General features: G+C 51.4%; 1 protein-coding gene and 1 non-coding gene across 3 annotated transcripts; both read left to right on the top strand.

The window, feature by feature from the left end:
* The first annotated feature begins 203 nt into the window (after positions 1-203).
* Positions 204-26651, top strand: Kif1c (kinesin family member 1C). 2 transcript variants are annotated; one of them, XM_038325867.2, is made up of 23 exons: positions 204-399; positions 2111-2216; positions 2451-2583; positions 2936-3012; positions 3379-3558; positions 4156-4221; positions 4565-4743; positions 4829-4940; positions 5365-5442; positions 5578-5643; positions 5728-5803; positions 6365-6443; positions 6630-6775; positions 8447-8616; positions 8829-8908; positions 8999-9074; positions 15612-15691; positions 16767-16861; positions 21116-21199; positions 21679-21865; positions 21978-22050; positions 23027-23641; positions 25334-26651. In XM_038325867.2, exons 3-23 carry the CDS (start codon positions 2478-2480, stop codon positions 26009-26011), a joined length of 3303 nt encoding a protein of 1100 aa, XP_038181795.1. In that variant the 5' UTR covers positions 204-399; positions 2111-2216; positions 2451-2477; the 3' UTR covers positions 26012-26651. The 2 variants fall into 2 exon arrangements, with proteins under 2 accessions (XP_038181795.1, XP_038181796.1); XM_038325868.2 differs by having other exon boundaries at positions 2037-2216.
* On the top strand, positions 7636-7739 carry LOC119813791. The gene has a single exon (XR_005285249.1). It is a non-coding gene; the product is annotated as a U6 spliceosomal RNA (small nuclear RNA).
* Positions 26652-27658: the final 1007 nt, after the last annotated feature.

Here is a 27658-nt window from a genome sequence, read left to right as displayed (position 1 = left end):
CAGCGTTCTGCTTTCCCTGTGTGTCCGCAGCGCGCTTTCCCTGTGTCTGCCCGGTGGGCCCTACTGTCAGAATGCACTGCCCCTTTAATTAGAGCGGACCCGGTGACTCCTTCCCGGGACAGCGCGTGCCCGCCTGTCCGTCCGCGCGCGCGCCCGCCCGCCTGCCCGTCCGTCCCCCGCCCCTCGCTCCCGCCCCAGCTCGCGCTGCCCGGGCGGGCGCCGGCCGCTGGCGCCGCTACTGCTGCCGCCCCCGGGGCGCGATCCGCCGCCGGCCGCCCGGGGACCCGGCGAGGGGCGGGGGGGGAGCCCCGAACTGGCCCCGGGTCTCCCCGTCTCCGGTCTCAGGCGTCCAGGAAAGTTTGTCCCTTTGCTCTCCGCGGGGAGTCCTGCCGCGACGAGGTGAGAGCCGGTGGGGGGCAGGGAGGGGACGCCCGCGGAGGAATGCGCTGGAGGGCGGGGAGCCGGGGTTCCGAGGTCCCGATTGCAGCCGGGCGGGCTAGGCGCGAGAGCTCGGATCATGTGCTATTTATCCCGCGGAGGCGCAGAGAGGTGCCAGGCCCCGGGCAGCCGTCGGTTGGCTGGACTGGAGGACTGAGGACTCATGGCCGCCCAGAGCGGACAGGCGGGGGCCTGTTGGAGAACTGCGGGTGGGCAAGGTGCAGGTGACCCGAGACCCTCTTTAGGGTTGGCCGGCCGCACCCCAGCCGCGGCCTCCTTCGGGCTGTACTCGCAGACTCTGCACCTACTCTCTATTTCTTTACTCCACTGTGTCCTAGCCTTGCCACCCAATTCCCTGTTTTCTTAACATCGGAGATGTCACATTGCGTGCCGGTCCTGGTGTCCTTTCCTCCCCTAGTCAGGGTTTTAGGGGTCAGGGCTATTCTTCCTGAGCCAGCCTCTGGTTTTGGCTACTCCCTTCCTGTGGTGGGATAAATCAGCCCCTTCACCCCTTCCCTGCCCTGCCTAGGAAGGCTGGTGAGGTGAGGCCCAAACACCACGACAGAAGTTGGAGGTGTTTGGGGACTACAGGTGGGGATGCCGCATCCTTGAACCCTTTCATAAGTCTTCACCCTGCTGTCCGTAGGCGTGGGCTGCTTAGACTCTCCTGACAGGGTGTGGGCACCCGGATCACCCACATTCCTAGGCTGCAGCCTGGCACCTTCCCCAGGCTAGTGAACGCCGGAGCACTAGCCCCAGGTTGGGTTTGGGTCCAGTCCGTTTCCTTTTCCCTTTGCTTTCCTTTCAGGAAGCCCCCCTCCCCCCAACCCTTGCCCGCAGTCCTCCCCCCCCCCCCAGATACAGGTATTCTGGGTCTCCCTACCGCGGAGTCCTGGGGGTTGATATTATTATGCATACAGGATGACCCCACCCTCCCCTGCCCATTGTCCTAGATCCTGAGGAGGAAGTACTGGGGGCTGGGCAAGGGGTTTGGGGATAGCAAAGCAGGCCCTGTGGATCCTTGTTCCAGGCTGTACCTCTAGCCTTTGGACCCTCGGACTCAAATATGGGGGTTGTCAGCTCTCTGTAGGAACACATCTATCTCCGCCTCTCCCTTCTCCAGGTGAGCCTGGAGAAGAATTATAGATTAGGGCTTTATGATTGGATTTTGTCTCATCCTATATCTCCATCAGCTTCCGGTTTGTGCTTTCACCCCAGAACCGTCTCCTACTTTTCAGCACCTCTATGTTGCTTCTTCCTTTTCTTCTGCTAGTCTTTCTTTCATAGCCTGACCTCAATCTTGTCTGTTGTCTGATTTGTCTCATTTTCTTGGTGTCTGTAACTTTCTGTCCCTCCTCTCCCCTTCCTGCCACCCTCAGTGTCTCTGCCCATGTGTTCTTCTGTCTGAATCACCCTCTGTCCGATCTGTGTTTCATTCTCTCGCTCCCTCTCTGCTAACTGAACGCTCAGTACACTTGTGAGTGACTAGGAATAAAAATATCACTGTCTGTGCCCTTGGATTCACATTGCAGTCACTCCAGAGGGGCGGCTAGCCTTACTTTCCTAACATCTCTGTATCCCCTGCTCCTGAAACACAGAGCCTCAGACGGACCTTTGGAGCTACAGGTGCCTCCTGACGTCTCTTCCCCCACAATCTGGGTTTCCCTTACAGCTGTGCTGGTGTGGCCAGGCCCCAAGAGTAGGATGGGGCTTCCCATACGAGGGCCAGTGGTAGCCAGAACTGATACAGCACCTCTGATCTGGGGCCAGGACGCCAGGTAACTCTGGGATGATGACCCAAGTCTCTGCAAACTGGGATCTGGTTGGGGAGAGAAGCGGGAATATCTTCGGGAGTGACATTTGGGAGGAAGGCCTGAAGAGCAGGAACAGAGGAGGCCTTGAGGGCATAAGTAGCTAGCTGGGACGAAGTGTGTAGACATGGACTCAAGAAGCAGGTAGGCATTGTCTTGAATTCTCCCAGTGGCTCTGACCACCCTTTTTCTGTCCTGCAGCTGAGGAGGGCAGGAGTTTCTGAAGCTATGGCTGGTGCTTCGGTGAAAGTGGCAGTGAGGGTTCGGCCCTTCAATGCCCGTGAGACCAGCCAGGATGCCAAGTGTGTGGTCAGCATGCAGGGCAACACCACCTGTGAGTGAGTCCAGAGGCCTAGCTGGGCTGTCCCGGGAGGAAGGCCGTGCTGGGCATAGAGCATGTGCTAGCTGTAAGGGGGGGGGCAGACTGGCCTTTCCATGTTCCTGTCCCTGGGAGGGGGAATGTTGGCCTGCAGCCCTCCATTGCCCAATCCAGGGAGGCAGCTCAGTGGGGGCGGGTCCTGTGAAGCCAAAATTAGCTTGGGTGACTGGAGGGGGTGGGGAGTATTAAAGGGAAGAAATGAGTTAGGACTGAGATGGGGAGTGGGATCTTGGATCCTTGGGACTTATGGAAAAGTGGGCAGAGGTTGAGCATACCTCACCTTGACTTTTCTTCTCTGTTTTTTCAGCCATCATCAATCCCAAACAGAGCAAAGATGCCCCCAAAAGCTTCACCTTCGACTATTCTTATTGGTCACATACTTCGGTGAGGCTGTTGGGGCCAGAGGAAGAGCTTGGCTGTGGGAGGTGGGGGATTTGAGTCCTGGGAAGCAGGGATGTTGCTGGGAAATAAGGGTATCCAGGGGACTGGACTGAGAGGACAGGTACCTCTGGGTGGAAAGAATCATACTCAGGTTGTATTTAGAACCTAGGGGGCAAAGTGAATCCATCCTGGTAATTAGTACCAGCAGGGGGATGGATAAGAACCTCAGGGATGTAAGAATGATGGAGTGGGGTTGAGGGACGCACAGGACCTTTGGGCAGTCACTGAGAGGTCAGGATGCCCAGGCCATAGACACCAAGAACAGCCTCATCCAGGGCTCCCGTCTTTCTCTGCCTCCCTTCCCCCTAGGTGGAGGATCCGCAGTTTGCGTCTCAACAGCAGGTGTATCGAGACATTGGAGAGGAGATGCTGCTGCATGCTTTCGAAGGCTACAATGTGTGCATCTTTGCCTACGGGCAGACAGGGGCCGGGAAGTCCTACACCATGATGGGGCGTCAGGAACCGGGGCAGCAGGGCATTGTGCCTCAGGTACATGCTGGGACCTAACTGGGCAGCCAGGGGAGGAACATCTTCAGTTGCCACAGGGGAAGAAGGATAGGGTTGAAGGGCTGTCTGGGACTGATTGTTATTGGAAATGTAATGGAGTATAAGGCTTGGCTGTATCCTGACACCCAGGGCCCTTCTAAGAGAGAAACTTTGTACCCACCAGGACAACAAGGCTCCAAGAGAAGAGCCAAGGCGTTAGTATTAGAGGAGCAATGGCTTTATAGCTCACTACTATATTTTGTCTTATAACTGGTTTTCCCTGTGGATTTCAGTATTAGACGGTGTTAGCCGTAATTGTGAATGACTGAGAATTGCCCAGAATTCTCTGTGGCTATGATCTATAGTGGCCTTGTCTGTAGACCAGCATACAGGATACATGGGCTTGCATCCTAGCCTGATCAATACTAGCTTGTAACTCTAAACAAATGTGAACCTTTGAGAGATTGTTTTCATATCTATAAAATATGGAACTGACTCCTGCCTCAGGGCTATGGGAAGGGTCATTTGAGACAAAGTCTGGCCTGGGGCTGGGAGCTGCAGGTATGCCCTGAACAGGATCTTCTCTCTATCTCCCTGCAGCTATGCGAAGACCTCTTCTCTCGTGTTAATGTGAACCAGAACGCTCAGCTTTCCTATTCTGTGGAGGTAAGCCCCAGTCTTGGTACAGGTAGGTGGGAGACCTGGTACCCTGGACAAGAACGTAGGAAAACAGTGATTAACACTGAGGTCTGTCTCAAGTCAGCTTGGGACCTATTTCTGCCTGTGCTGCTGACTAATGGAACCTTGGGCAGTAATTTCAGCTTGTAGCTCCCGAGTGTGTTCTTCTACCCACCTTGGGTTTGTGCGAGGACCAGGGAGCTAGCGTATTCAGCCTTAGCACCATGCTTGCCATGCCTGAGCTGCAGGTAACTGTCCTGTTCAACCGAGGTTAGTTTCTCCGGCAGCATTGTAGTGGCTCCCTCACTTCCTGTCTGCTTCTCCCACTTAGGTGAGCTATATGGAGATCTATTGCGAGCGAGTACGAGATCTCTTGAACCCCAAGAGTCGGGGCTCCCTGCGTGTTCGTGAGCACCCTATACTGGGCCCCTACGTGCAAGACCTGTCTAAATTGGCTGTGACTTCCTACGCAGACATTGCCGACCTCATGGACTGTGGAAATAAGGCGCGGTGAGACAGGCTTACCTGGGAAGGAAGGGAGCCAAAAATTGTGAGGCTGGAGGGCAGAGACTATGACTTTTCCCTTCAATTCCAGAACTGTGGCCGCCACCAACATGAATGAGACCAGCAGCCGTTCCCATGCAGTCTTCACTATTGTCTTCACTCAACGCTCCCATGACCAGCTTACTGGCCTAGATTCGGAAAAGGTAGTGATGTCTTTCAAATGGGGACCTCTCTCAAATGATGTGCTGGAAGGGGCTTGTGCATTCCCTGCCCACCTAGGCTCAGGGGTCCTCATCCTCATCAGGACTTCCACAGCCCCCTCTACTGTCCCACCAGTGTGTTATAACCTGTTTGCTCACTTGTCCTTAAAGGCTCTCGGGGCAGGGGCAGGGCTCAAGCCCCACTGTGTCCCTTGTCCTGGAACAAAGTGAACCTATAAATATTCACGGGTGAATAAGTGAACACACGAATGCGTAACCAGGTCCTCACACTTGTCTCATTTGTTCTCCTTTGTCTCCCCACCCCGGGTTTCTCTGGCCTTTGCTAAACAGCCAGATTTCTGCTGGCTGTTCCCCTAATTCCCTTCCCATCCCCTACCCACAACCTGCTTCTTTCCTCCAACCCCAGGTCAGTAAGATCAGCTTGGTGGACCTCGCAGGGAGTGAGCGGGCTGACTCCTCAGGGGCCCGGGGTATGCGGCTAAAGGTGAGGGATGGAGGGATGGATGGAAGCCTGGGGACGATGGAGGGAGGGTGGGTGCTCATCATCCCATTGGACCCTTGCTGGCAGAGATCTGATTGACAGGAAGGCCTCAATTCCACATTCCTTGTCCTTTCCCAGGAAGGCGCCAACATCAATAAATCCCTGACTACTCTGGGGAAGGTGATCTCAGCCCTGGCAGATTTGGTAAGCCCCGAGGGTCGGGAAGAAGAGAGTCTGCGGGGAGAAGGTACAGGGAGTGACTCATCACCTTCCTCTTCTGTCCCTCAGCAATCCAAGAAGCGGAAGTCAGATTTCATCCCTTATAGAGACTCTGTGCTCACCTGGCTGCTCAAGGAGAATTTGGGTAAGGGGTTCCTTCCCTGCCTTTGCTCCCCTGTTATCGTCCCCATCTGACAGTCTCTTTCCATCTACTCCATGTTGTCCCTGACCGAGGGGTCATCCTATAAGGAAGTTTACTGTGCTGACATCATGACTACACCCTGCCGAACCAGGGACCTCACTGACCGTTTACCCCTGACCCCAAATACTGCTGAGTTCATCTCCCTCCCACAGGCCTGTCACTGCGCACAGATACCTGACTTCACCTTTCCCTGCGTTATTGGACTTCATGATTAGCTCACAATTTTCAGCTTTATCCCACCTCAGACATTGGCCTCTCAGACCGTGTACTGGGTTCCCTTGCTTTATATTCCAGTCGAACTTTACTTATTTATTTATTACTTAAATATAGTTAATTAATTAATTTGAGACAGGGTCTCATGGATCCCAGGCTGGCCTTGACCTCTGTCCTCTTGCTTCCACCTCCCAGGCCCTGGGTTCCAGTCATGCGGTGTCTCATCCAGTCCAGTATGACTTTTCTTAGTCTCCAGCTCATCTGTTACTTTCTCCTCCTCTCCATCCATAGGTGGGAACTCCCGCACAGCAATGATTGCAGCTCTGAGTCCTGCTGACATCAATTACGAGGAGACACTCAGCACCCTCAGGTGGGGTTTCAGCTTTGGTAGCGTACCAAAAGTGCCAGGAGCTCAGAGGCTGGTTAGTCATAAGGGAAGGAGAACCTCCAGCCCTTTCATAATGTTTGAGATCTGAGCAGGTGAGCAGGAAATGAGTAGGCACATAGCAAGGGTCTCCTGGGTCTGCTCTCAGCACTTTTATCTTTCCTTGCCCAGATATGCAGACCGTACCAAGCAGATCCGGTGCAATGCTGTCATCAATGAGGATCCCAATGCCCGGCTTATCCGAGAGCTGCAGGAGGAGGTGGCACGTTTGCGGGAGCTGCTGATGGCTCAGGGACTCTCAGCCTCTGCTCTAGGAGGTAGGGCTATTGGGGAGGGACAGCCAGGGAGGCCCCTTAGCTAACCTGTCTGTCCTTCTTTGCCTTTGCCCAGTTCTGGGATGTGGGAAGGTCCATTCACCATTAAACCCATTGTGTTCAGTCATGTGGACACATATCTGGAGAAGGCACTTCCATCTTTTGATATTACGGAGCTGGGACAGACTTAGTTTCTCAGGGAGACTCAAGACAGGCTTCTAGAACAAATAAACGCCAGGTGCAAGGAGTATATAGCAAGTCACAATTTATGGTTCACATAGGAAGGTTAGAAGACACTGGGGAATGTGTCTTGGAGAAGGTCTTATAAAATGACAGGCTCTTTTTGTGTTTTTTTGTTTTGTTTTGTTTTTTTGGTTTTTGTTTTCATTTTGGATCTCACTGTATGTAACCTTGACCTTTCTGTCGTCCAGCTATTCTCAACCTTCCTAATTCTGTGACCCTTTAATACAGTTCCTCATATTGTGATGACCTCCAACCATAAAATTATTTGGTTACTACTTCATAACTGTAATTTTGCTACTATTATGAATCTTAATTTAAATATCTGATATGTGACCTCTGTAAGGGTCGCAACCCACAGATTGAGAACCGCTGTTGTAGCCCCTCCTACCTCAGGCTGCCAAGTGCTGGTGTGAGCCGCTATGCCTTGCTGCCCTTTGTTGTCTTGAGACAAAGTTTCATTCTGTAGTCAAGATTACCATGCACTCAGGCTTCCAAGTGTTAGGATTATAGGCATGTGTCACTATGCCTGGAAACAATGGGGTTTTAATCAACTATAGCTTAATAGTCAACAACAGGATGGTTTGTAGACATAGCTTCACTGGTAAGAAATTAATATCCATGTGCTCATTTTAGCAGCACATATACTAAAATTGGAATGACACGGAGATTAATATGGCCCTTGTACAAGGATGACACTCAAATTCATGAAGCGTTCTGTATTATTTTTTATAGGATAAAATCTTTTTAATGATTTGTTTTTATTTTATTTTTTTAAAATTTTGACTTTGTTTTATGTGCACCAGTGTGAAGGTATCAGGTCCCCTGGAACTGGAGTTGTAAAACAGTTATGGGTTGCCATGTGGGTGCTGGGAATTGAACCCAGGTCCTCTGGAAGAACAACCAGTGCTCTTAATCACTGAGCCACCTCTCCAGCCCTGTGTTTCAATATTTTATTTTTTAAAAAAGGAATCGCTGCCCATGTGAGTGAGAAGGTACATAATCCATGTTAACTAGATCAGGTTCTCACCCTGTGCCAGTCTTAAAGTACATCTCACTGAGGAGAGCGTGTTGAGGGGCGCAGTGGGGAGAATAAGAGTTCTTGGGAAGAGAAGGAAGATAAGGTTAGATAAGTTATCTCGTGAAGGGAAAGTGTGTGGCATTGTATCCTAGGGGCAGAACTAAAAAGGCTACGTGCACACGGTGTGGGGCCTCTTCAGCTCGATACAGCTAAGCTTTCTGATGGTAGAAGTCATTAATGGTGGAAAGAATGGGTGGCTTCATCTCATGCAAGAGTGAGGCTCTCCATCCCTGGGTTCTCAGCTGCTGTCATTGTCGCTAAGGAGGGCCACCTTAGATGTCTCCCGCAGTTCTCTGGCCCTCAGCCTTCTGATCAGTTCCGTCTTAACCTCCTTCTCGCTTTTTCCCTTCCAGGTCTGAAGGTGGAAGAGGGGAGTCCTGGAGGTGCTCTGCCAGCTGTGTCTTCTCCCCCCGCCCCAATTTCACCCTCATCTCCTCCTCCACATAATGGGGAGCTGGAGCCTTCATTTTCCCCGAGTGCTGAGCCCCAGATTGGGCCTGAGGAGGCCATGGAGAGGCTGCAGGTGGGAAGCGAAGCTGGCACCGGCAAGGGGTGGTGGTCTGGTAGTGAAGCTGGCACCGGCAAGGGGTGGTGGTCTGGGTGCTGCTCCAGCTTTATTTCTCCAAAGCCAAGGCTGAAGTGGAAGAAGGAACCTCAAGAGTATGGTTGTCTCTGTGGTAGGTATTAGTCCAGGACTGTCCTGAACTTGCTTTCTGTCTGTCCTAATGCCCCCAGGAGACGGAGAAGATTATTGCCGAGCTGAATGAGACCTGGGAGGAGAAGCTCCGTAAGACAGAAGCCCTGAGAATGGAGAGGTACGAGGGCCGAGGTGCACACTGGCCCCTCTGCAGGGAAGGATGGGGCAGCAATGATAAGGCTGACATTTGCCTTTCCCTTGCTCACAGAGAAGCGCTGCTGGCTGAGATGGGCGTGGCTGTGCGGGAGGATGGTGGCACTGTGGGTGTCTTCTCCCCTAAAAAGGTATGTGAAGGGTTAGGCAGTGAGGCCTAGAGAGCTCTCTGGATGACTGACGGAGAGGGTTGTGTGTGGTATGGTCCTTTGCTTCTGCGCCTGACTCGTCCCCTCTCATCATTCCATTCCCCACCTTCCCTGCCTCTGTATGTGGCCATCTCCGCCTTCTCCGTCCGTCAGATAGTCAGCTAGAGGCTTGAGTGCTCATTAAATGCTGTGGCCAGCTACTGAAGGGTCATTGATGACAGTCCCTGCCCTCGAGGAACTGCAAAGCTGCGCAAAGCCTCGCTCTTTCCATACATGTGTGTAGGACTGCACACAAATGGCTTCTTCAGGAGAGGGAAGAGGACTGGGTGTGCTAGCTACTTGAGAAGTTAACTGAACCGGGCTTGGCGATGCACACCTTTAATCATAGCGCTTACGATTATGTGAGTTCAAGTCCAGCCTGATATACAAAGCGAGTTCCAGGACAGCCATAGCTCTGTTACACAGAGATACCCTGTCTTGAAAGACAAAACAAAAACAAACAAACAACAAAAAAAAACCCAAAAAATTGTTTGTTTGTTTTTTTTTGGTTTTTCGAGACAGGGTTTCACTGTAGTTTTAGAGCCTGTCCTGGAACTAGCTCTTGTAGACCAGGCTGGCCTCGAACTCGCAGAGATCCGCCTGCCTCTGCCTCCCAAGTGCTGGGATTAAAGGCGTGCGCCACCACCGCCCGGCTTGTTTTTGTTTTTTTGAGACAAGGTTTCTCTGTGTAACAGAGCCCTGGCTGTCCTGGAACTTGCTTTGTAGATCAGGCTGGCTTCACACTCACATATAGTGCCTGTCTCTGCCTCTCAGGTTCTGGGATTAAAGAAAAGTACATTTTAAAAGGCTGACTAGGGATGATGACTGGAAAAGAGACGGAGGAGGAGGAAATGTGACCTTGGTTAGAGGTGCTGGAGGGTTGGTCTTCATTGGAAGCATCCGTGTGGCCTAGGGATGCAGCAGCTGGGTAGTTTGCAAAATGGAGCTTGAAAAATGGACAAGACTTGGGTAGAGATGGGTAGGGACAATGTGAGGCTAAACAGATAAAGCATGTTAGGCTACATGGGACTTGTTGGTGCCAGACAGATAGTAGCTGCATGGTAGAGCTTCACTGAAGAGGAAGAAAGCAAGGCAAGAGTTGCCAGGCCCAGGCCAGACAGTGGTGGCGCACACCTTTAATCCCAGCACTTGGGAGGCAGAGGCAGTCAGATCTCTGAGTTTGAAGCTGTTCTGGTCTACTTAGTAAGTTCCAGAACAGCCAGGGCTACACAGAGAAATCCTGCCTCAAAAATAAATTAACAATTTATTAATTAAATAAATGAATAACATAAACTAATTAAAATAAAAAGTTGTCAGGCCCACACGGGCACAGAAATAACACTTGAAATATTCGCCAACTGGCATGAGACTGCTCAATTGGAAGGAATATTGGCAATACAAGGTCAGCATAGCTTCCAAATGTGATGGCACATGCCTATAGTCTCAGCACCTGGGGATTGGGTGGCAGGGGTAGGTGGAGCGCAAATTCAAGGGCAGCCTGGGCTACTTAGTTTAAAGTTAGTTTGAGCTTTATAGTAAGATCCTGTCTCAAATAAAGGCTGGCAGGGTGTGGTAGCACATGCCTTTAATCCCAGCACTTTGTAAGTTCAAAGCCAGCCTGGTCTATGTAGTGAGTTTCAGACCAGTCAGAGCTCCATAGTGAGACCATGTCTAAGAAGAAAAAGAAGGCTGGCGTTTTAGTCCAGTGTTAGAGTGTTTGCCTGGCATAGTCAAGGCCCAGAAAAGAAGAGAGGGGTAGAGATTGGGGGGCAGGAACGACACAACGACCCACTTACTTACAGCAAAAACCAAGCTAGCACAGCTGACTCGTGTGTGCTGATGGAGGATGGTATGCCAGTTTGAGCCAAGCAGGAACTTCCAGTCCCACCAGGAAACCAGCCTGGCCTGCCTGATGCGTGGTGCAGAGCAGGCCGGGATCAGATGTGCTGCTCTGGCTAGTCAGAGGTTCCGCAAAGAGGTGGTGGGCCGCCACAAAGGGCTTGCTTTTTGGTGAGGTCAAGACCGGCTAGAAAACTCAGCAAGCAGGAATCACTGGGCTTTAAGTACCCATTTGTATACACACATAACCTTATTAATTTTTGAGATTTTCTCTGTGTTACGGGGTTTTTGCCTATGTGTACCGTGTGTATGCTGTGCTCAAAGAGTTCAGAACAGGGTGTTGAGTCCCTGTGGGACAGGGTAAGAAGGTTGTGAGTAGCCATGTGGGTGCTGAGATCGAACCCTGGAGAGCAGTCAGTGTTAACAGGTGACCATCTCTTCAGCCCGACCTCATTACCTCATTCCTTTTATTACATTATTTGTGTGTATGTGCGCACACATGCGTGGGTGCCATGTGTGGGAAGTCAGAGGACAACTTGCAGGATCCGATTCTCCTTCCACCACATGGGTTCTGGGGATTGAACTTGGATTGTCAGACTTGGCAGCAAGCATCTTTACTTCCTAAGCAAGCTTGTTGCTGCTTCCCTACCCCTTAAATTTAAAACTTTTTGTTATTGTGTGTGAACGTGCACAAAATGGGTGTCAGAACATGTGTGCCATTGTGCTCACATGGAGGTCAGTGACAGCTTCGTGTGGCTTGTTCTCTGCTTGCACCCTGCGTTCTTGTTTGATTTCTGCTGCTGTAATAAAGCACCCTGATCAAAAGCAACACAGGCAAGGGGAGGGTTTGATCAGCCCACAGTTCCAAGTTACAGTTCATCATGCATGCACTAAAGGACCAGGGGTGGAGGCCAGACATCTCTGTCTTTCTCAATCGCTTCTCCACATATATATATATATATGTATATATATATATATATATATATATATATATATATATATATATTTTTTTTTTTTTTTTTTTTTTTTGAGGCAGGGCCTCTGGTAACCATGGGGCTCACTAACTACTTAGACTTTGTGGCCAGACACCCTAAGGACCCACCCGCCTCTGGCACATGCTGCTGCCACGTTATTTCAGAATCGCTAAGCAGTGCAGGCTGGCTTTGTCTTCTTAAAAATTCCTTGGTACCTTTATGTGATTATTTTAGATATGTTTCAGATATTTATTTTAGATATTTATGAGACAGAGAATCAGTTATACTTATAGCTCAAGCTTGCCTAGAGGTCAGTATGCAGTCTAGGCTGCTTCAATCTCCAACTTAACGATAGTTCTCCTTCCTGAGTTTTCCAAGTTCTGGGTTTGTAGACGCTAGCTGCCACACCCAGCTGTGGGTTAAAACTGTCTAGAGACTCGCTGGGCGGCTCAGCAGGTGAAGGCACTTGCCCTCCGGCCTGAGGACCTGAGCTTGGGACCCATCAAGTAGGAGAGAACTGACTGCTGGGATTTGGCCTCTGACCTTCACATGAGCACGGTGGCCCTAGTGCTCCCTTAAATAACTAATTAATAATAGATAGAAATAAAATTTAGATCTATGTCACTGAAGGACCTTCTGAAGATGATAACCAGGCCAATTTGTACACCGAGCAACCTGTAAGAGGGCCTATTTTCCTCTTGTACTCTGTCCCTACCCTTGCTTCCTGTTGTTGTCGGTTTAAGTTTTGTTGTTTTTGAGGCATGTTTCGTGGAGCTCAGGCTGGACTTGAACTTGCTGTAGCCCAGGTTGATCTTGAACTCACTGTGTAGTTAATGTTGGCTTCAACACCTGGTCCTTCAGCTTCCACCTCCCAAGTGTGACAGATAGAGCCCTGTGCCACCATTTCTGGCTTCCCTCATTCTTTCCAATACGCTCTGTGGATCAGACTTTGTCGGTGTGACTGGTGAACAGGAGTCTTGGGATAGTTTGTTTGTACTGTCCTAAGGTGGCGGGGTGGACATTTCTCAAATGTTTAAAAGACAGGAGAGCGGTGAGACTTACTGGCAGAACGGGTTTGGTAGGGCTGGCTATAACATAAATGGTTAGGTAGAGAGTTGGGTAAAGATGTAGTTTGTCTTAGATAAAGACTTTTAGAGAAAGCCTCCTCTTGCTGCGACCCCTATTACCAAGCCCAAGGACTTCATAAATCTGATTTTCAAATCTGAGCTTCCTTCTCAAGGGCTAAGGTCTGTGGGGGATTGGGGGGTGGGCAGGACCTACCCTCAGCTGGCTCTTATTGGCTCCTTGCTTATCTGCTTGGTATCCTAGGCTTCTAGATAAGGTTTCTTTGAACAAAGAGTTCCTGGGCTGAGCAGAAATTGAAAAGCACTGCCCCAAATCATGTTCCCTCTCCCTAGGGATAGATCCCTTTCTGCTTCAGGGCCCATCAGTGTCTGCCAGGCCCAGGACAGGTCTGACACTCTAGTGTAGGAAGGAGACGTGCGCGTTCCTCGAGACAGTTCTGGCAGCGGAGGTTTTGAGATGCCTAGGGAGAAGCAGACAGGTGTTGTGGATGCAGTCCTGAGCTCGCACTGCAGAACGGATCCCAGAGAAATCACCTGTTTTCTCTCTGTGCTTCTGCCAAACTGTTTCGTTCTGGAACCTCTTCCTTCTTCATGTCAGAGCCTTCCTCGTTCCCCAAGACCTGCCCCTACTGCCTTTCCCACAGCACTGCCTTTCCAAAGCTGTGAGCTCCCCTAGTTGCCATTTTTGCTCTTTGCCTGTGAGTTGCTGCAGAATAGGTGCAAGGGTCAGCTCTCTGGGAACAAATCAATGAGCAAATAATCCAGGCCAGGGTGTGGGAAAGTCAACAGTTTCTATGAGGCACTCGTCCCACAGCCCACCCGTTTTTAGAGACAGGGCCTCCCTATGTAGCTTTAGATGGCCTGGAAGTCACTTTATAGACCAGGCTGGCCTCCAGCTCTGAGATCTTGTTTCTTCCTCCTGAGTGCTGGGTTTAAAGGCATGCTCATGCCCAGGTCATTTTTTCCATTTGTAATGAGGGGTGTTTCCACACCAAATCTTGCCTCCCCAAGTTGGCTCCGATTTCCGGACAGGATAGTTAGCCATGACTGCATCTGACTCACCCCTGTCCCACCTAGAACCTCCCTAAGGTGAATTAGAAGCTGGTAGCGTGGAGACTTCCTTGGTTGGAGGGCTTAGGAAAGCTTCCTGGAAGTGGCATTTGAGACAGACCCAGAAGGACATGTAGTTAATGACTTTAGCAGGTGGGAGTGTGTGGGTAGAGATGGTAACATAGGTTGTGCTGGGAGTGGGGACCTGGCAGGGGTAGCAGCTTCCTTAGCCATTGGGGTGCAAAAGGCCTGTTTCTGGAGTGTTCAGCAGTGCACTGGTCAGGAGCACAGAGTTGGGGGGAAAAGCCCTCTAAACTTGGATGTGTGGGATGGGACTCTGATATGGAGGAGGCCCAGGGAAGCCAGAATATAACACAGAGCTTGAGTCAAATGGGAGCCAACCGAGAGGTCTCTGGGTGAACAGACATGACGTCCAGTAGTGTGGGTAGGAGGCCGGAAATCCCTAATGCCATGCAGGTCTGAGGAGGGATGGTACGGGGGTTGTGGGCCCAGGCAGCAGTCACAGGGAAGGGTCTCTTACTAGGAGGGCAGCATGTGGCTCAGAGGAGAATGGAGGGAGCAAGTTCAGTGTGCTACCCAGAGTTGCACACTTTGGGGAGGGCAGGAGTGACAGGACAAAGGCAGGGAGTGGGTTGCATTTCCAGCACAAAGCAGCATGGTGATCAGCCAGCTGTTTAGGGCAGATTTTTATACTGAGATAGCCAGAAGCCAAGAAACCCTTGGGTGGTTTTGGTCTGGGAGGCTGTGGGCAGGGACGGTTGTAGGAACCAGTGATCCTGGCCTTAGGTGAGTAGGCTCTAGGGTAGATAAAGAGTCTGCTGCAGTAAACACACTTTCTTGTTTATAGACAGGGCCATGCTGTGTACCTCAGCCTGTCCTGGAACTTGTAACCCTCTTCCCTCTGCCTCTGCTGGGATTAAAGGCATGTGCCACCACGGCCTGGCCAACTCACGACTCTTGTTTGATTTTAAAATGGAAAGTGACACTTGTTTTTTAAATTATTAAGAGCAATCTGTGTTCTTGGAAATTCAAGGTGTAATGGAAGGTGGGGAATGCCAGTCTTCTGACCTAGCCCCTTCTCTTTCTCTCCGGAAGTTGCAAGGTAGATTGTGGGAAGAAGTGATGTGACTGGGGAATAGAAAGGACACAAGGAGAATGGCGGTGTAGATGGAATCCAAGGCTTCTAGTCAGGGAGTCTGTGTTGCTGAGGCACCTACAAGGAGACAGGCTTCAGGATGGCTTACTGACTGGGGGGTGGGGTAGGTGGTGAGGATGGCTTTTTCAGCCTGATTTTGAGAAGATGCTTGTGTGAGAGCTGGGAACCAGAGATGTTCCTCAGGGCAGGAGGGGAGGGCGGAGAGCCTCCCTCCCCTCCCCCCGAGTGAGAGCAGGATGAGCAGCAGGCAGTACCAAAACCAGAGAGATGTCTGCTTGCTCCCTTCTTCTCTGTGGCCACTCGCGCTGGTTGCTGTGAGCCTTTGTCCCTGACCACTTCCTCCTCTCCACCACAGACGCCCCATCTAGTCAATCTGAATGAGGACCCCTTGATGTCTGAGTGTCTGCTCTACCACATCAAAGATGGTGTCACCAGGTAAATGCACTTAGTAGTCTCCAGGATGGGCTCCTCTCCAGGGTGTGACGGCAGGACTGACACATTGATCGCTGTGATTCTCTCCTTTCTGGTGGCCGCTGGAGGTACTCCAGATCTTGAACAGCTGCCTCCCTGGTGGCTCTTTTAGTTTTCCTTTTCTTTTCAAAGATTTTATTTTATTTATAAGTGTGTGTCTGTTAGTGAATGCCACATGTGCGCAGGTGTGCCCACGAGGCCTACAGAGGGCGTTGGCTCCCTGGAGCTGGTGTTGTGGGTGGCTGTGAGCTGACAGACATGGGTATTGGGAACCAAACTTAGGGCCTTTGTAAGAGTTGTACATGTGCTTTCTTAACCACTGAGCCGTCTCTCCATTCCCACCCTCTCTCTGAGGCAGGGTCTTACTTTGTGGCCCCGGCTAACCTCAAATTCAAAATCCTCACGTCTCAGCCCCTAGATACTGAGATCATAGGTGTGCGCGCCCACCTGCTTTCTTTCCCACCTTGACAAACCATTGAGGCCCCTGATCAGCACCCAGTCTTCAGTTTGGTGAAGGGTTGGTGCTTCTTGGCACCACGATGGGGATGGCTCCTGGGGGAAGAGAGAGCGCTTCCTCGGGCAGAGCTGATGAGAAGCAGACTGCTGCTTCCGTAGCCCCAACACCATTCCTTGGCAGTCTTGTTGAGACCTTGGGGGAAGGGAAAAGGGGCCAGTGCCCACATTGTCAGCTCCATACTTGGGCCAGGTGGTTGGAGAGCTGCTGCTAACCAAACCCCAGGGCTCAAAGCCTTCTATATAGTTAAAAGCATAAGGATGCCCATTCACACCATGCCGGCATTTCCCCTTTGCTGCATGATGTGCAGATGTAGGACATGGTCTTAAGGATCAGGGATGCATGGGCTCGAATCCAGCGTCAACGATTGCTTAGCTGAATGATCTTGGCAAGTTCCCCTCCCTGAACCCTTGTCTGTGGAATGAGAATGGCATTGACTCGCTGAGTTGGATGAGCTGGTGGTACTCAGGAGGCTCTTGGCAAATACTGAACAAGCTTAGAAAATGTTGGCCGTTGCTCCCCCAGGGTTGGCCAGGTCGATGTGGACATCAAGTTGACTGGACAGTTCATCCAAGAGCAACACTGTCTGTTCCGAAGCATCCCCCAGCCGGATGGAGAAGGTAATGGCTGGGAGGTGAGAGTGGAGTGGCTAACGTAGAAAGGGGGGGTCTTGTGTTCCACACACAGAGTCCTGAGCCCAGTACTGGGAAGGAAGCCATACAAAGGAGGGGTGCAGCCTCTCCTTCCGAAGCTCTGAGCTCGTGGGTAAGCAGCGTGCAGGTCAAGGGCTGGCTCTGCTTGACTGGGGAGCAGCTGGAGTCCTGAGAAGCATAACACATTGCTGTGCACCACAGGGGGGCTGGGGGGGGATGAGGGCATAGATGACTGCTCTCCTAGATTCTCCCCCTCCCCAGAGAGCACTGTGGTCATTGTGTTTGAAGCCTATATTTGTTTCCATGGGAAATCTGAATTTGTCTCTGTGGGAACTGGGTTGATGCTATGTGGACAAAGGTTTCTGAGAACTAAAGGACCTAGGTGTCTCTTTGGTTCCAAAGCTTTTGGGAACGTTAGCCCTTAATATAACTGTAAAGTTTTTAAGAATCACAGGCCTTAACCCCACATTTGGGGAATCAGAGGCACCTCTGTGAGTTTGAGGCCAGCCACATCTACATAACAAGTTCCAGGACAGTCAGGGCTACAAAGAGAGACCCTGTCTGAAAAAGAATCCCAGGTTCTGAGGGTGATAGCTCGTTTGGTATAACTACCAAACACTGTGCAGTGTGGAGTGTTTGTTTCACGCTGTTGGGGGTTGAACCTGGGCTTCAGTTGTGTGCCTGCTGGGCCCTGTGTACTCCCAGTGAATCCTTCGCTCCAGTGCATTTTCTATTTGCTTTGGGTTCTCTCTTTGTAGGTCAGATTGACCTCAAACTCTTAATCCTATTCTCTCAGCCTCCTAAAGACAGGCTCCCTACCTGGCTTTCCGCACTCATGTGTGAGTGTGCATGTGTGAGGAGTGTGCATGTGTGAGTGTGCATGTGTGAGTGTGCATGTGTGTGCTTGTGCTGTGTTCATATTGGGGCCAGAAACTGACATCGGCTGTCTTCCTCAATCATTTTCCATCTTTTTTTTTGAGACGGGGTCTCTCAGTGAACCCAAAAGCTCGCTGATGTAGCGAGGCTGGGTGGCCAGTGGGCCCCAAAGAGCCACCTTCTGCACTTTCCCCAGCTCTCTGGTTCCATCACCACAGCCAGCTCTTACATAGGTACCGGGGATGCAAACTCAGGTCCACATGCTTGTGCAGGAGGCGCTGAGAACAAGCCAGACCTGCTCAATTGCCTGGAGTCACAGCTGCATGAAAGACAGAGGCAAGAGGCTTACTGGAGCCCCGGAGTTTGGTGCCAACCTAGGCAGTGTGTAGAAACTGTGTTTAAAAAGAAAGGAGGAGGAGGAAGAAAAAAACCTATCACGTGGCTTACAGCTCAGGTTTAAGACACTCGGTTTCAGTTTGGTTCAGGGTCAGCAGATTGACGCAGTTACACTGGTCTAGTTCAGGTCCCCAGTGGTGAACAGGTGCCTCCTGCGTTTAGGGCTGAAGGCCGTCGAATCAGTTCAGATCAGCCAGTTACTGCCAAGTTCCTGTTCTGTGGTTATCTCAGGCCATAGGCTTGGGAAGGGAGAAATTAAAGTATGCGAGGCATTGTGAGGTGAGCCCATATTCCAGGAGTGCATAGCATGTACAAGACTGTTAGATAAATCCCAGTGGAAACCGGCCAGTGTTTCTGTGCCCCGGAGGTAGGCTGTGAAGGTTCGGTTCATCAGACCTGTGTTCTTAACGACAGAGAAGATGCAGGCACCAGGGACCTGCAGTCGCGGTTATTTGCGGACCGTCTGTTTTCCTCTTTGAGTTGTCTCGCTCAGCTACATGTGACACAGCAGAGGCTCTCCCATTAGGTCGTTTGTCCTAGAGAACAGCAGAATTGGATCCCAGCACAGAGTTATGGTTTCAGGGGCTGTGCCCTTAGCTGCTATATCTTAGCTGCTGGATTCCCATGGGTTCAGGAACTGGGAGAGAGACTGGGAATGTAGGTGCGGTGGTAGAGTGCTGTGTAGAACATGTGAAGCCGTGAGTCTGAGTTTCAGTGCTACACCCAGGATGGGAGGTGGGCGTGAGCAGAGAACAGAAAACCATGAGTCCAGGGCCATCCTCCCTGTCTCAGGAAAGGAGCAGTGGGTCTGCCCTGGCTGAGCTAGAGCAATCACCTCCCATGGTCCCATTGTCTTTCCGTAACATCACACCTGTTCCCATTCCATTCTTTGGAGAAATCTTTAGATTATCTGCTTTTAAAAAATGTTAGGGGGATGGAAAGATGCCTCAGTGGTTAAGAGCACTGGCTGCTCTTCCAGAGGACTGGGTTCTATTCCCAGCAACCACATGGCAGCTCACAACTGTCTGTAACTCTAGTTCCAAGGAACCTGACACCCATGGAAAAACACCAATGCACATAAAATAAAAATAAATTAAGAGAAAATTGTTGGACCTGGGCAATGGTGGCGCACACCTTTAATCTCAGCATTTGGGAGGTAGAGGCAGGGAGATCTCTGTGAGTTCGAGGCCAGCCTGGTCTACAGAGTGAATTCCAGGCCAGCTAGGGCTACACAGAGAAACTCTCGAGCCACCCCACCTCCAAAAAAAGTTCTGGATTATCCTGTTTAAATGTTATATTGTGTGTGCATGCGTGCGTGTGTGTGTGTGTGTGTGTGTGTGTGTGTGTGTGTGTGAGGCATGGCAGCAGATGCCTGCCCGTGATGAGTCATCTCACTGGCCTGAGATTCCCCTATTGACCATCTGCCTTACCAGCCAGGATAAGGTCTGTGAGAGCAGCAATTTGGACTTTTATCTTTTTTACCTGACATGTAGTAGGAACATAATGTTTGGGAAATGAATGTTTATGTATTGGGGCACAGTGGGAAGTAAAAGTAAGATAGGCTGCCCCCAACCCCGTGTCTGCTGTTCTTAGACATGCAGTGGTGCCCTTTGGTGTGTCTTTCCCAGTCTACCTCTGCCCATTGACATCTAAGTGACCCACCATGCATCAGCTGGGAGTTTCCACCCTCACAGAAATTCTGTTCTTAAGCTGGGCTTTGTGCTGGCTCAACTCTACTCTGCATCAGCAGTAGACCGGCAGTCTGTTTCTCTGTGTGATATTATAGTTAATCCCTGTTTCCATGTTTCTTGATTACTTTTAGTGTAAATAATAAAATAAACCAATTTGGACTGAGGCTTGGTGGCATATACCTTTAATCTCTTGGAATTAAACTCATCTTTGTGAGTTGGAGGCCAGCCTGGTCTACAGAGCAAGTTCCAGGACGGCCAGGGCTGTTACAAAGAGAAACCCTGTCTCGAAAAACCAAATAAATAAAGTCATGTTTGCATATTATGATTATTATATTTTCATCTACTCTGAACAAAGACTTCATTGTTCCAATCTATAGAATCCCTAAAGTTAGGTAATTTGCTGACTGTCTCTGGCTCAGCAGTCATAGATACTGATACTGGGTCTTTGGAACTTGTGGATTCTCCAGTGAAAATAGAGTACCCCTTTTTTTTTTGATTTGTTGAGACAGGGTCTCCCTGTGTAGCCCTGGCTATTCTAGAACTCTCTCTGTAGACCAGGTTGGCCTCAAACTCAGAATCCACCTGCCTCTGCCTCCTGAGTACAGGGAAAAGGCGTGCGCCCCCACCGCCTGGCTTGTTTTTGAAGCAGGGACTTACTATGCAGCCCAGGCTGAGCACAGACTCACTGTGAAGTGCAGGCTAGCTAATCTCACACTTTGAGCCTCAGCCTCCTAATAATGGGGATTGATATGTGTGGCATTGTTTCTGGCTAGAGTTGAGTTAACTTTATTTTAGCCTATAATGACTGTGACTTGAGAAGATTAATCAGATGGCAGCCATTTGTAAGACTCATCAGGCAGCGTGCCTACTGGAGGCATTCAGGCCTGGCCAGGATAATGTTAACGAGGCTAGTAGGCATGGACACATGGAAGGCAGAGTGATGGGGCCTCTGTCCAGTCGACTGTGGGCAAAGAATCTTCTGAGAATGATAATTTCTAAGCTGTGGTTATGAAGCATGGTGGTGGGTCAGTCGGAGCCACTGCAGAGGCTTCTGGGAGTCATAGTAGGGTCTCTAACCCTCCTTCTGCTCTTCTTTTCCTGTGCTGCCTGCCACCAGAGGGGTTATGGCACCCCTGCAGGTACTAGGGGCGGAACTGGTGGTGCATGCGTGCTTTGGGGGCGAGACAAGGTGGGAATCTGACCAGAGTACAGCTTTCTGAGATGCTAGTCTTTTCCTTTCCTTCCCTCCTCCACACAGTGATGGTCATGTTGGAGCCTTGTGAAGGAGCTGAGACATATGTCAATGGGAAGCTTGTGACGGAGCCACTGGTGCTGAAGTCAGGTAGAAGACGCGTCGCAGAGGCTGGGGACATAGCTCAGAGGTAGAGCGCTTGCCTAGCATGCGCAGGGCCCTGGGTTCAGTTCCCAGTACCATACACACACACAAAAGAGATGTGTTACAGAGTACAGGTCTGGGACATGGCCTTTGTAAAAGGTGCTAGGGCAAGGCTTTCTGGGCACCTAGGACCTTGGGATAGTTGGGGAAGATCATGGACATAGGAAGGAGCCTGCAGCACAGACCAAGGGGGCGGATGTCTTGGTTCTCTTGCTTCACTGGGGACAGGGGAAGAGGGTACCTTCTCCTTCAGCAGCTCACCTTAGTACACAGGTGCTTCCAAAGGTGTGTTGACTCTGACTGCTCCTGGCTTTAGTGATAGTAGTACTGAGGGTGTCAGGTCTCCTGGAATCTCTGTGCTTAGACCTGGGGATAGTTTGCTGCGGTGGTTGAGCAAGTCTACTTTCCCCTCTTCTCATTTCCAGGAAACAGGATTGTAATGGGCAAGAACCACGTCTTTCGCTTCAATCACCCGGAGCAAGCCCGGCTCGAGCGAGAACGCGGGGTTCCCCCACCCGCAGGACCTCCCTCTGAGCCTGTGGATTGGAACTTTGCTCAGAAGGAGCTGCTGGAGCAGCAAGGCATAGATATCAAGCTGGAGATGGAGAAGAGGTGTGAGGGAATCCCCTACGGGTCTCTCTAAGCCATGGGACCCCAGCATCCTGCTGTCAGTGATACCTACCAGAGACCCTCATAGCTTCTCTTTCCCTTTGTCTGACCCCAGGCTGCAGGACCTGGAGAATCAATACCGGAAAGAAAAGGAAGAGGCTGACCTTCTGCTGGAGCAGCAGCGGCTGGTGAGGGGCAAGTTGGGGTACAACAGGGTGGAGCCTGGAAAGGAGCTAGTTGGGGCACAGCAGGGTGGACAGAGCCTGGAGCGAGCTAGTGGGGGCACAGCAGGTGGACAGAGCCTGGAGCGAGCTAGTGGGGGCACAGCAGGGTGGACAGAGCCTGGAGCGAGCTAGTTGGGGCACAGCAGGGTGGACAGAGCCTGGAGCGAGCTAGTGGGGGCACAGCAGGGTGGACAGAGCCTGGAGTGTGCTAGTGGGGGCACAGCAGGGTGGGCGGAGCCTGGAGTGGGCTAGTGGGCAGATAGCCTCCTAGCTTTGCTCTTGGTAAGTAGGTGGCATCTAGGAGGAAAAGTTAAGAGAGAAATGTGAACTAGAAGAAAACATTGTCATGTACAGGGAAGTAACATTCAGTTGACGAGGCTCCCTAGACTCCCGTGACCCTGGGCCCCTTCAAATCACTTCCAAGAACCATTATTCATGTAAGATTGTTGCTTAAATGAACTTTTAAGTCTCTAACCTCATCCTGAGAGTAATACATAGTCATTTGCTGTGTAATGACAGTACTGTCAATGACAGACCATGTATACAAGGGTGGTCCCATGAGATCATATCAACAAATAATGTGTAGCTGCCTTGATGTGTGTCAGTGTGGTCTGTGATGCTCACACAATGATAAAATCACTTAAGGACACAGTTCTCAGAACACATCTCTGTATTAAGTGGCATGACCATATATGCACAAAACCCCGGACTCAATTAACTGCTGCTCTTACTTGGGCTTGCCAGCTGCTGTCGTAAGTGGTTAATCCATCAGACATAGCTTTGCTGTCCAGATCTGTCTCTGCAAGGAACACAGTTCTTAAGACGTAGAAAGGGTCTTGAGTCCAGGTATACTAATGAGGTGTCTTTCATGTCTTTGGTACAAGGGTGGTCTCTGAGGTGTCCTTAGCTCTCTTCCTCTCTTCTCTCTGGCCCACCCCAGTATGCGGACTCCGACAGTGGAGAAGATTCTGACAAGCGCTCTTGTGAGGAGAGCTGGCGGCTGATTTCTTCCTTGCGGGAGCAGCTGCCCCCTACCACAGTCCAGACCATTGTCAAGCGCTGTGGCCTGCCTAGCAGCGGCAAGCGCAGGGCCCCTCGCAGAGTTTATCAGATCCCTCAGCGGCGGCGCCTGCAGGGCAAAGACCCCCGATGGGCCACCATGGCTGACCTGAAGATGCAAGCTGTCAAGGAGATATGCTACGAGGTGGCCCTGGCCGACTTCCGTCATGGACGAGCAGAAATTGAGGCCCTGGCTGCCCTCAAGATGAGGGAGCTGTGTCGTACCTATGGCAAGCCTGAGGGCCCTGGTGATGCCTGGAGAGCTGTGGCCAGGGATGTGTGGGATACTGTGGGTGAAGAAGAAGGAGGTGGCAGTGGTGGAGGTGCCAGTGAGGAAGGAGCCCGTGGGGCAGAGGTGGAAGACCTCCGGGCTCACATCGACAAGCTGACAGGAATTCTGCAGGAAGTGAAGCTACAGAACAGCAGCAAGGACCGTGAGCTGCAGGCCCTGCGGGACCGGATGCTCCGCATGGAGAGGGTCATCCCCCTGACTCAGGTAGAAAAGCCTGCTGGCCACTTCTTCCTTCCCCTCCTTCAGCTCTTGCTGGCCTTTTAGGATCCTGCACTTCTCTCTCACATCCCAGCCTTCCTGTGACTTTTTGAGAAGACTTACTGAAGTCTGGTAATAGGGTTTGCTTTTTGATAGAGTTTATGAATCATATGGTTCCCAATCTCCAGAATGATGATAGTAAAAATAGATTCTACATGGGCTGGAGAGATGACTCAGCCAGTAGAGCTGCTCCTTCAGAGGACCAGAGTTCAGTTCCCAGCACCCACATGGCAGCTCCTAGTTGTTTGGAACTACATTGTCCTCTTCTGGTCTGCAGTCGCTATACACACAATGCATAAACATACATTCAGGCAAATAAATAAATGAAATAGATTGTGCAGCCTTTGGTTGGTAAATGCTTGCCACCTACACACGAGGATCTGAGTTTGGTCCCCAGAACCCGCATAAAGAAGTCGGGTGCAGTGCTGCACACTGCAGTCCTGGTGCTATAGGCAAGGAGCAGAGATAGATCCTGCTGGCCATCTGCCTGGTCTACTCCGTGAGTTCTAGGGCAGTAAAGGACCTTGTCTCTAAAAACAAGGTAGACACCTGAGGAGGGTATCCAGGTTATCTTCCAGCCCCCACACACACTTGCACCCGCGCACGTGCACGCATACTCATAACACCTGCGCAAATGCACACACACAGTACGGATTCTGGACCGGGCAGGCTTGATGTGTGCCTATAATCCCAGCACTTGGGAGGCAGACACAGGAGGATCAGTAGTTCAAGACCAGCCTGAGCCACAACTCAAAAAACAAAAGTACCGATTGTGATATCCGCCACCCTGCATACCTAATCTTTGTCTTTGATGATAAGCTCCCAAGGTGTTTCTGAATTACACAGTGTTTGAGAACCACTAATGGAGAGCACACAGTGGTTACTTGAAGCCTGTTCTTATGTGTACATGTAACTGGCCTCCCCTCTGATAGACTGGTCATCTCTCCCTTCTTTGCATGTATACATCCAACCTACGCACATTTGAGTGTCAACGTATGCCTGGTAGTGTGCTGGTCACTGAGGTTAGGTTACAAGCTTTCTCTGCTCTTTCCAGCCCCCTTCTAAGGGACATCACAGATGGTTGAAGTTACCAAAGACGTCCTCTCCGTGTGGCTTCTAGTCCTGTCCCTCACCTGCTCCACTCCAGCCCTTCCAGCTTGTTGGGCATGCTCATATCTCAAGGCCTTTGCACCGCTGGTCTGTTTACCTCGCTGATTTCTCTCAGCAGCCGTACTGCTTGCTTCTCACTTCCTGCAGGCCTTGACTGAAGTATCGACTTCTCGGTGAATTCAGTGTGGCCGCCCGTCACTGGCTTCCTGTCCTCCTCTGTTCCATTCTCCCTGCCGAAGTGGAGCTCATCCAGTCCTTAGAGCACTCGGTAGCAAGTGCTGTTACCGCTGTCGTCTATACAGATGGGGCTGCTGGTGAAGACAGACCACACAGCGGAGAGGTGGCAGAGGGTTGAGCTTTTACCCTTTAGTGGGGAGCCCAGGCTCCAGCCATTGTCCTAGCTTCATTATCCTCAAACAGTGCTCTAGACCCCGTCCTGTCCCTCTAGGTTCTTCTAGGCACATCTTGACTCCACATGCCCTGCGGTCTCAGCTCTCTTCACATGTCTTCTCTTATTCCCTTTCCCAGGATCTGGAGGATGATAACGAAGAACCCAGTATGGTCACCTGGGCACCACCAGAAGGGCCAGAGGCAGGAGAGGAGGCAGTGCCCAATGATCGCTCACCAGCTGTCCGGCCCACCTCCCCACCCCTGTCCAGCTGGGAACGGGTGTCGAGGCTGATGGAAGAGGATCCTGCCTTCCGTCGTGGCCGCCTTCGCTGGCTCAAGCAGGAGCAGCTGCGGCTGCAGGGACTGCAGGGCTCTGGGGGCCGGGGTGGGGGACTGCGCAGGCCTCCAGCCCGCTTTGTGCCCCCTCACGACTGCAAGCTGCGCTTCCCCTTCAAAAGCAACCCTCAGCACAGGGAGTCCTGGCCAGGAGTGGGGAGTGGAGAGGTCCCAGCTCCCCAACCTCCTGAAGAGGTCACTGCTCCCCCACCTCCCCCTGCCCGCAGACCTCCAAGTCCCCGAAGGTCCCACCGTCCTCGCAGGAATTCCCTAGATGGAGGGAGCCGATCTCGGGGAGGGGGTTCTACACAGCCAGAGCCCCAGCACTTTCAGCCCAAAAAGCACAACTATTACCCCCAGCAGCCCCAACCTTACCCAGCCCAGCGGCCAGGGCCCCGCTACCCACCATACACTACCCCTCCACGAATGAGACGGCAGCGCTCAGCCCCTGACCTCAAAGAGAGTGGAGCAGCTGTGTGAGTCTCTCATGCTGGGCAGACAGGGCCTGCCTAGTGGGCCCTTGCTAGGAAGAAGGTGCCTGAGATGCTGCTTCCCTAAGAAGCCCTGGGGCAAGGAGACCAGAAAGCAGAGAGCAAGAAAGAGAAGGTCCGAGTAGGTGATAGAGGATGCTGAGTGACTGAGCTGGAGGCTGAGGGAAGGAAGAGGGTGTGGAGTTGGCCAGGAGCAAACCAAAGTAAAGGAAGAGCCATAGGAAGTTGCCTTGGGGCCACCCGTTGCAAGGGGGAGGAGGTCCCCACAAACGCTGCTATGGGCGGGGGTGGGTGGGCTGGGGTCTGCATAGCCAGTGTTTGACTTTCTTTCTGAGTGGGTGCAAAGGGGAGAGAACCGAGAGTGCGGTGGGTTCTCCTCCCCGGCTCTTGTCTGTCCGTCTGTCTGTCTGTCTGTCTGTGGTGGGTTTCTGTTTCCAGGGAGGTGTGGTGGAATCCTAAGTCATTCCCTTCCCCTTCCAGGCCTCCTGCTGTATTTAGGGGACCTGTCTGGTTTGGCTGGAGTCCCACGAGAAAGCGGGACCTCTTAATAAAGGCTAGCAAACAGGGAGCTTGTGACTGGCGGGGTTTTAGTAGAGGTACAGGTTGGTTGAGTAAAATGCATCGTTTACTGTGTTGTCTCTCATCATTTCTACATGTGTGTTCCCATGCCGTCCCACCCTGAGCAGGCAAAGGCTGCCATCCTGTTGCCTCTCTTCAGGGTACATAGTCTGTTCTTCATTTTTGTTTACCCTGGGCCTCTGCCCGGGCTGGATAGTGTCAGTGTCCATGACAAAGGAGGAGGGATGTGAGGGGAGAAGGGGGGTCTCTCAGTCTGTCAGTGCCAATGCCAAGGATTTGGGGTTCTGCCTCATTGACTCGCCTCACTTGTCTGAAGGTTTCCCAATTTTCCCTTTTCTCTGGGTGGTGAGTGTTGTTCAGACTTCTGCACATATTACGTGTTTTCATTTTGCTTGTGTTACCTGCCGTTCAGCAGGTCCACATCCGCCCATAGCAGTTTAAGATTCACTTTCTAAGCTAGGCGTTGTTTGTGGCACACACTCTTTTGTTTTTTGAACCTGGGTTTCTTTTGTGTATCTCTAGCTGTCCTGGAACTCGCTCTGTAGACCAGGCTGGCCTTAAATTCAGAGATCCGCCTGCCTCTGCCTCCTTGAGTGCTGGGATTAAAGGCGTGTGCCACCACTGCCCAGCCTATGGTGCACACTTTTAACCCCTGAAAAAGCAGGCAGATATATGAGTTTGGGGCCAACCTGGTCTATAGGGTGAATTCCAGGACAGCCAGGGCTACATAGAGAAACCGTCTCAAAGCAATCACTTTCTAGCTAGATGGCTGTTGTGTTGTCCTGTAATTTCAGCATTGGGGTGCTGAGGACAAAGAATTGTTACAGGCTTAAGGCCAGCCTAGACTACGTACGACTCTCGTGGTTTTTTTTTTTGTTGTTGTTGTTGTTTGTTTTGTTTGTGTTTTGCTTTTTCGAGACAGGGTTTCTCTGTAGCTTTGGAGCCTGTCCTGGAGCTAGCTCTTGTAGACTAGGCTGGTCTTGAACTCACAGAGATCCACCTGCCTTTGCCTCCCAAGTGCCAAGTGCTGGAATTAAAGGCCACCACCACTCGAGGA

The sequence above is a fragment of the Arvicola amphibius genome, chromosome 4 (assembly GCF_903992535.2).
Source record: "Arvicola amphibius chromosome 4, mArvAmp1.2, whole genome shotgun sequence".
In the NCBI taxonomy this organism is placed as follows: Eukaryota; Metazoa; Chordata; class Mammalia; order Rodentia; family Cricetidae; genus Arvicola; species Arvicola amphibius.
The sequence above is the reverse complement of the archived record's forward strand: the minus strand, read 5'-3'. Positions and strand labels throughout refer to the sequence as shown.